The sequence below is a fragment of the Acanthisitta chloris genome, unplaced genomic scaffold (genome assembly GCF_000695815.1).
Source record: "Acanthisitta chloris isolate BGI_N310 unplaced genomic scaffold, ASM69581v1 Scaffold30341, whole genome shotgun sequence".
Classification (NCBI taxonomy): domain Eukaryota; kingdom Metazoa; phylum Chordata; class Aves; order Passeriformes; family Acanthisittidae; genus Acanthisitta; species Acanthisitta chloris.
In genome coordinates this window covers 426-9,791 of record NW_008654811.1, presented here as the reverse complement: position 1 = coordinate 9,791, position 9,366 = coordinate 426, and the positions used below count along the sequence as shown (strand labels likewise).

Genomic DNA, 9,366 nt, shown 5'->3' with positions numbered 1-9,366 from the left:
CTAGATGATCTGTAAGCTCCATTCCAAGCCCTAAATTCTTTGATTCTATGACTTTGACTCTCTTGTCTGATGTCTCCCAGTGCTGGCACTTAAAGAATCCTCAGAAGCATTGGAATTGCTAAATATTTCATGTTGGCAGCTGGATGAGAGACACCGATGTGTGTCCTCACTGAGGGAAAGGTAAAATCTAACATAGTAGAGCAAATACTTTGGTGCTGTGAGTTGTGGCAGCCTACGCAGCATCATCGCACCAAGCATCACGTTGTTTCTGGGAAGGAACCCACCTTCTCGTGTTCTCATGGAGTTGAAGGCACAAACCACTTCTGCCTCCCACCCCATCCCTTCCAGCTGCCACCTCAGCCCTTGGTTGCACGAGGTTTTTCCATTCCTGGCAGTATCCTCATAAGACATCACTAGATCTCTCCCCAGCCTGTTTGTATTAGTTTTGGAGTAGGGTTAAAGATTTACTTAAAAGTAGGTCTTCAATCTTACTTTGATCTGACTGTCATCCAGAGGAAGTTTACAGATGTTACAGATTATCAAAGAATGATTTTGTGTTTATAATGGACTTTGCTCAGGTACTTTCAAAAATTTAATTGTAGTGAGGAATCAGCAGTAAATGAATGCATTATATTGACAAAAAATAAGTTGTAATGCAACATGCAAAGCAGAATGCTTCGTTGATGCTTCAGAAAAGCAATGAGGCAGGTGCACAAAGTTCAACAGGTTGGCAAGTACAAGACCAGTTTCCATGATTTGATCCATTTCAGTGTAAGAATGTGAATCCCATTAATGATCCACTCCTTTCTCCTCACTGTATTAAGGAATCTTTTGATGAAAGTGTAACTTCCTCGGTGGTTTTATGGTCACTTGTAGCATTATGGACTTAAATTGATGGAGAGAAGATTTATGTTAGATATTAGGAAAACGTTTTCCCTGTGAGGGTGGTGAGACACTGGCACAGGTTGCCCCGGGATGTGGTGATTGCCCCGACCCCGGCAGTGTTCAAAGCCAGATTGGATGATGCCTTGAGAAACCTGATGTAGTGAGGAGGTGTCCCTACCCATGGCAGGAGGGGTTGGGTCTAGATGATCTGTAAGGTCCTTTCCAGTCCTTATATTCTATGACTATGAGATTGGAGCAATTGCCTAGAAAACAACAGTTATTATGTACTTTATAATAATGGAGGGAGGGATCAGGCATTGGAATGGGCTGCCCAGGGAGGTGGTGGACTCACCATCCCTGGAGGTTTTGAAGATGAGACTAGATGTGGCACTTAGTGCTGTGGTCTAGTAACCACAGTAGGGTTGGACTTGATGATCTTGGGGGTCTTTTCCAACCCGGTTGATTCTATGATTATTAGTTTTCAGGAAAAACTGAATTGGAATAATAAAAAAACCCCTAAGCCAAACCATAAAACCCATCGCTCTTGAATAAGTGTTCCTGATTTGGGTAAACCAAATGCTAGGTATTGTATATTTTGCTGTCAAATCATAGAATCATAGAATCAGCCGGGTTGGAAAAGACATCCAAGATCTTCAAGTCCAGCCCTACTGTGGTTACTAGACCGTGTCACCAAGTGCCAAATCTAATCTCATCTTTCACCTTTAGATTAGTCTCTCTTGAAATGGAAATTGCTGTGGTTAGTAAAATCTAGTTCCCTATGTCTGGGTAACCTTTCTGCAATATCACCTGAGTGTTTCAGTGAATTAGAAAATCCACGTGTGGAAGAGTTTTGTGACCCAGTTTGGCATTCGCCTGATGTGGGGCTGCATCTCTCTGGCATCTATGACCACCTCACTTTTAGGGGGGAATGTTGGGTCAGGACTTAACCAAACAGTCCAGCACAAAAAAAGGGCTCAGGCTGCTACTTTAAAAGGGCATTTAATGCTTTACCTTGCCAACTTGGTACCCTAAAGCTTAAATATCCTCTCTCTCTTTTCCAGACAGAAGCAGTCTCCGCCAGCCAAGAAACCAGCAAAAATACTTCACAATGGATGTAGACGATGAAGAAAACATGAGTAAGATGTGTTTATTTACATAGTAATAAAGTCCTGAATAGTTTCTGGAGGTGTTTTTTTTGTCACTGGCACAATGACTGCCAAGGAACCTCAGATGCAGAAATGGAGGTGATTTAAAATACGGTATGGAAGAGTGAATTGGAGCTTTTGCCTTAAAAGTGTTTTAAATATGCTAGTCTAGTTATACCCTTTATGTTATGCCTTATACCTTGTATTTTTCTTAAAACAGCTGACTAATCAAACAAAATATTTTTCTGTTTTGAACCAGCCATGAAGAAGGGAGAGGATAATACCAGTAGTGCCCAATGCCAGTAGTTAAGTAGCAGTAAGAAGGGAGGGATGAGGTGAAGGAGATGAAGTGTATAAAATAAAGGAGAGAAATCAGAAATAGAGAAAGGAAAAGGCAAAGGAGTAGCTGGAAGAGCTCCCTCATATAAGCTGGTTATTCTCATTAGATGTTGATTGTCCCAACCCTGAGCTACTGGAATTAAAGTGCTTTTAAAGCACAAAAATAGTCAAATATAGTGATCATCTTGCTGCAGCAAAGTCCTGTGAGACTGCTAACTGTGGGGTATAATTAAGATCTGGTAATCTGTGAGAAAAGTATTCTAATTAAAACATTAAACAGTATTTTTACTGTTACTGGCCTTTCAACTACCTGGGTTTTTTTGTTCTGTTGCCACTGGGCTGATGTGCTGTGTCTGACTGTAAATAATTGTCTATGATGTAATAACAAATGTGTTTATTTTTTCTCCTAAGCAACAGTAGCTAAAGGTGCATGTGGCAGAGGTGATGTTCCTTTGTCCCTGTGTCTATGCAAACACAAACATCATGAATTAGAAATGTTCAGTCATCAGGTTTGGGGGGAGAAATCAGAGTTTAAATTCTTAAGTTCTTCACTTTGATTAGTGAAAAAACATTTTTGAGCTTTTTATATCTCTTTATATCTCTTAAAATTGTGAAGTGCTGTATCAAAGGTTATATTTTTATTCTTTCATGTAACTGCATTTTGGGGAAGTTTCTCAAAGGAAAGGAAGTTGGAGATGATGTGCAGTCTTTGTAGCCTGTGGTTGCAGAAGCCAGAATTAAAATTGTTCCAGTTGAGATGAAATGTAAGACAGTGATGAGGCTAAATTGATATCCCTGAGAAAATACAGAACTGAAGACTTCAGCTTTTAAGGTCTTAGTCCTTTATCCTTAGGTCATAGAGAAGATGTTGTAAGAGATTTGGGAGAAAGATATGGGTATTTAGAATGTTTTTTTTGTTTTCTCTTGCTTCCCATGGCTGGTTTGTCTGCAGCACTCTGAACACTTGGGACAAATGTTCTCACCTTTCTCCTTGAGCATTTTGCTGTTTTTTCTGAGAGACACTCAGAACAGAGCATGTGGGTTTTTCTGCCTATTTTTTAATGAGGAAAAAAAAGCGCCTTATTTAGAACTTCCCCAGGCTGCTACATGAGAGCAGTTTAAGGGGTAGCTGGAATCATCTTTTGGTTCAGCTGAGTGTCATCTAAATGGAATTAATTGTGCTCCAGATCAGGCAGAACAAGGAGAGTGTTGTATCTCAGCAAGCAGATAGTAGAAGTTCCCCTATGGATAAAGCATCTTAATTGCAGACACTTTTTAATTACAGAGAATAAACCTGAAGATAAACCAGCATACTTGGACAGAAGATTTCTTCCTTTACTTTCCTGTGCCTCTTTCCTGCTTTGTGTGTTCCTGGGTTTGTAAGCTCTCAGGCAAGATCTGGGGTCAGGACTTTTGCTTCCACTGAAGTTGCTGGCAGGTGATACTGTCAGCTATGATTTTAGCTAAGACAGCTTTCACAGACATCAATCTAATCTCTAGCTGAAGCTGCCAGCTATTTTTAGTGACTAGAAAATAATGCCAATCTCATGAAAAATGTCCATTTTTTCAAATACAGGTTGTATAAATGGTTTAGGAAACAGAGTGTCAGTTATCTGGTGTTTATGTCTGTGTTAGTGCTGCTTTGAAGCATTGAGTACACAGCAGCAATGATGGACCTCAAAGGGCTCTCCAAAGCATTCATTCCTTGAAAACTTATTTAAAGGCTGGAAAACACGTAGGCTTGAAAGGATATTAAAAATCTAGGATTAGGCCATTTTTAAACCTCTTGATTTTTGGGTCTGTTAGGAGATCTACCAAGACTGTGTAACCTTCCTGCAGCAAGATGTGCAACATTGGTCACTTGTCAACCCCTATAAAGTTTAATAAAAGAGAAAAAAGAGTAATGAAAAGCATCCATTACTGAATGGATGCAGAGGGGTGTTTTAGAATTCAGATGGTAATTTTTTTCTACTATGTTCTGTACTTTCTAAGAGTGTTTTAGTATTTACTGTTCTCATTTTCCTTCCTTATTTTAGTTGTGATTTTAGCTGTAGTTTTTTGTGTTTTAGCACAAAATGTAATACTGGTTTCCAAATCAGACTGATAGACTTTAAAATGATCTAAACTTGTTTTCAGAACATTCAGGGAGAGGTGATCCACATCTGGCATGACCTCAGGTCAGAGGACAGCTAGAGCCCTGCGGTGTCGAGGAGGGATGGGAAATTTGAAACACTAGAGATCTCTGTAAAATCATGCACAGCGTAGGGTGTTTAATATTAGACTCCTCGTATTGAAAACCTAGCAAATAAAACCCAATCGATGCATCAAGAAAAGCAGGAGGAGGTTCAAAGCCAGCAGTGGGAGATGTTTTCAGTCAGTGTGTAATGAAATTGTGAAGCTCTTTGCCCAGGACATCATAAATGCCAAAGGTTTATAGGGTCTTTGAAAGCAATCAAGATTTATTTTTTGGGCGGGAGTAAAACCCCATGGGTGACTTCCTGCCATGCTCTCTGGGACAGCCTAGAGCTGCTAGGTTGTCCTGGGAAAGAGCCACTGTGTGTTTGCATTGCTTTGATACCCTCTCCTGAGGTGTGCTGGTGGCCCTGTCATAGCTGGGGAGTTGGGCAGGGGGAGGATGACCAAGGAGGGCCATTCTTAACTTCTCCAGCAAGGTGAGGTGCCTGGAAAAGTGATAATTAATTCTGAGGAGCAGGGAGAGGCTGGACTGGAGGAGTTACTCCATGTCTGAATATTGGCAAGATTAGATATGACTTCTCTGACTTGAACAGGTTATGCCTTTGACTAATCTGTCAGATATTCTCAAACCCTAGGGTCATTAGAGGGACTCACCACTGCTGGGCAGGACAGGCTAAAGAAAAGGACCAAAAGCACATCTTTGCCTTCAGCCCAAGAAGGTGTTTCTTTTTCTTACAGACTGGTGACTCTCTGGGTTGAAAGAAACACAGGTCCTTTTGGTTTGCACAGAAAGTCCTTTTCCTTCCATTGCGTCCTTGGGTTTGGATCACCTCCATGATGTGGAAGCTTGCCTTCTTTCATGGTCTCTTGGCTTGACTCGGTCTGCTAGCTCCCTGCTTGCTTTCTCTCCTAGTTTCTTCCACCCTGCAGGTTCTCCAAAACTAACAAGCCTAGTAGCTCTCAGGCAAGGAGTAGTTTTTTTCTCTTCTCTTGTAAATGAGATAAGGTAAGCCTGCAAGTTTCCTTTCTCCTCCCTACAAGTCCCCTCCTCTCCTTCAGGGGTTTGTTTCCCCTACCTGGGCTGTAAGATGGATTAAGGAGTTCCTCCAACTGCCATGCTTACATTCAAAAATTCCTTTTTTCCATATTCTGCTGGAGTCTATTCAACTGCTGCTTTCCTTCTGTGATTTCCACAGGCACTGGTAGTTGTCGTCTTGTAAAAAGAAAGATAAAACCAGAGACCATTAATTACTGTTAATGTTTAGCCTAAAAGTCGTGTTGGTCAATAACAAATTCCTGGTGCCACCAGTCAGGGCAATGTTCCAGAAGTGATGTTTTTAGGTGAGATCTAATTTTTTGAGATTACAGCTTCAGGTAAGAAACTCACTTTCAGGAAAGATTTAAAAATTCCCTCTGTTGTCCTTAGATTCCTGCACTGTATACATATATTTACATAAAGATTCTATGCATGAACACTGTTTATTGACAGCTGTGGCTCTATAACTCACATTCTGCAGGCAATATGTGTGTGGCCTTTACTTGGTTAAATGTAGCAGATTTCTAGCAATGAAAAGTGTCAGAATATTTAGTATTTCAATTCCTGACCGAACTTCGTTGACTGAAATTGAATGTTCAGTACTGTCCAATACTCTGTTGCACTTCCCGTGATGTAACAAAATGTGTTCCTACTTTGGCCTTTTCTTTTCAGCTTTTTTTTTCTTCTGTTTTTTCTCTTTGAGCACCGAAAGGAGTAACCTATCGAGCTTTTGCTGGAGGATGTTATAAATGAAAATTTAGTAACCATTCCATCGGCTTTGTAACCTGGGCCAAGTGATGTGTGCATGGAAGGGGATTCTTAGGGAAGACAGAGAGTGTGACTGAAATTTCTCACTGTGAAAGAGCTTCCACATTGGTTTCCTTTCAACTGATGTTTATCACCTCGGATTGGTGTAGGTGTAGTATAGATATTTTGAAGTTTTGGAACAGCAGAGTTAGAAATACTTGACCTACTAAATTTGCCTTTTCATTCACAAATAGGGAAAGCACAAATAATGAATTTTCTTAGTTTCTTTATCAAGGTAAAAATGAGTTATTTGAAGTCATAGCAAATTTACTTTCTTAAATATAGCTCTGACATACCATTCCCCTAAATTTCTATTTTTATTAAACTGATATTATATTGCCTTTTTTTGCCCCCATTAAAATAGCATCATTGTGAGTGTGCAGCTTTTGTCACACTTCTGTTCTGCATAGCCCTAAGAGAGGCTCTTTATAACGCATTTGGGGCTTGGAACTGACAGCAATTTTCTTAGTTGGCAAGAAATTATGCTTATAAAGGACAAATGTAGGATGTTTTTAATTGAAGACTGTGTGGAAATATATCAAGTAGTCTTGTGGTCATGCTGGCACAGCAGCAGCTGTAGTTCCTGAGCAGATTGGGGTGAGGTGAAATGAATGTTTAGGAAAGGTAAAAAAGGATTGAATTTGGAAAATATGGAATAGCTAAAGAGAAGCAAAGGTATTTGAACACTCAGTGATTGTACTACCAAAAAGCTGCCTGATTTTTCATTGCTCAGGTTTTATTTATGTAATTTTTTTGATTTGAGCAACTAAAATCACTGAGGAAAAAAAGTTACATGACTAAAATAGGAGTAAAATAGAATTAAATCTCTGAGCATTGGTCTTGAACATCCATTTTTCTTTTACTAATGGTAGTTGTTTGTTTTATGGGCTCATGCTGCTATAGCTTATACTTCTGGTTTAAAACATTTTTCAGGCTAAATGTAATTGATAAGTAAAAGTTTTGTTCCAACATAATTTAAAGGAAAAAAGATGAGGCTGCAGTGGTGTTTTCCTCTATGACTGTCTCAAATGTGTAGTTCAAAGATTGAGTGCATCATTTCTTGAATTACTGAGAGGTCGTATTATTCTCTCTGATCCTATTGCAAAGATATTTAACCTGTGATCACACATCACTTAACCAGTTACAAAGAGAGATAAAGGAATCTATAAATTTTGCATTTACAAGATCCTGCACCGAAGGCATTGTAAGTTACTCTTTCTGGGCACCGCAGGTTCGAGCAGCACTGATGTTAAAGAAAACCGCAACGTGGACAACGTTCCTCCCAAGGACAGCGGTGGGCAAGGGGCCGGGGAGGGGACGCAGCTCTCCAACGGTGGTGGCAGCAGCAGCAGGAAGAGACCTTTGGAGGAGGGCAACAATGGCCATTCCAAATTCCGCCCAAAGAAGAGGAAGAAAACGCCCGGCCCTGTTCTGCCAAAGAACGCCCTGATGCAACTGAATGAGATTAAACCCGGTTTACAGTACAAACTCCTCTCCCAGACAGGGCCAGTCCATGCCCCCATGTTCGTGATGGCAGTTGAAGTCAATGGGCAGGTATTTGAGGGGTCTGGCCCAACGAAAAAGAAAGCCAAACTTCATGCAGCCGAGAAGGCACTGCGGTCTTTTGTCCAGTTCCCAAACGCCTCAGAAGCCCATCTGGCAATGGGAAGGACTCTGTCGGTCAACACGGACTTCACATCTGACCAAGCAGACTTCCCCGACACCCTTTTCAATGGATTTGAAACGCCAGTCCCTTCCGATGCTTCCTTTTATGTTGGGTCCAACGGGGATGGGTCCTTTAGCTCCAGTGGGGACTATGGTTTGCCGTCGTCTGCTGTAGCCAGCAGCCTTTCCCAGTCACCTCTCCCCCCTCCATCACCCTACCCCACTGCCAGTGGAAAGAACCCTGTCATGATCCTCAACGAGCTGCGGCCAGGGCTGAAGTACGAATTTCTCTCAGAGAGCGGAGAGAGCCACGCCAAAAACTTTGTCATGGCTGTGGTGGTGGATGGTCAGACTTTTGAAGGCTCGGGAAGGAATAAAAAGCTGGCAAAAGCTCGGGCTGCTCAGTCGGCCCTGGCATCCTTGTTTAACATGCAGCTGGACCAGACTCCATCTCGACAGCCCATTCCCAGCGAGGGGCTCCAGTTACACTTGCCACAGGTGAGAAACCCTGTGGAGGTTTTTGGAAGTTTCAGGTAATGGCCAAGAGCTGCCAAGTCATGCATGTTGAGTCAGTTTGAATAGCATTTCTGCTGTGGATGTGGCACTTAGTGCCATGGTCTAATAACCACAGTAGGGTTGGACTCAATGATCTTTGAGGTCTCTTCCAACCCAGTTGATTCTATGATTCCATGTGTGCAGATATATATATGTGTGTATGTATGTGTGAGGTGATTTATACACTTATGGCTTCTGACAGTTACATGAGCTCTTTGTGTTCTCTTGAGCAGAGAAGAGGCTTTGTTACTGATATTTTCAGGCTTGATCGTGTTGCGTAAGAGAGCACCAAGCCCGAGCACAGTGCCAGCTTGGATTATGGTTTGTGCTGAACAAAGTTTCAATTGCATCCTGCTCATCTCAGGCAGAAAGATTTAGATTGAGTCCAAGTCAGAATTGCTACTTTAAGTAAAACACTTATTTGATACAACAGCTTTTAGGAGAGAAGAAAATTATTCTCTCCTGTAAACTGAAATTGTTGGCATCAACAGAGCTGAGCAATAGAAGTCAAGGTCACATTAAGTGAGGCTGATGCAGTTGCCACTGATTTGCTGGGTCTAAATAAGCAACACACTTGAAGTGCACATATCTGAGATGTGTGGTTCAGTTGCTGTCATCTGAAGGGTTGTGCCTGAGCTAATGAATTGATGTGCACAGGGAAGATTCTTAGGCAAATAAATCTGGATGAGCAATAATTTAAAACCAAGTAATTAATGAACTAGGAAAAGTATCCAACAT

At 41.3% G+C, this 9,366-nt stretch overlaps 1 protein-coding gene across 1 annotated transcript; it reads left to right on the top strand.

Annotated features, from left to right (window-relative positions):
* Positions 1-1,957: 1,957 nt before the first annotated feature.
* On the top strand, positions 1,958-8,571 carry LOC103810772 (double-stranded RNA-specific editase 1-like; the record flags this gene model as incomplete). The annotated part of the gene is made up of 2 exons (XM_009083689.1): positions 1,958-2,021; positions 7,640-8,571. Coding segments are annotated over exons 1-2 (960 nt in total), but the record flags the coding sequence as incomplete, so codon positions are not given.
* Positions 8,572-9,366: the final 795 nt, after the last annotated feature.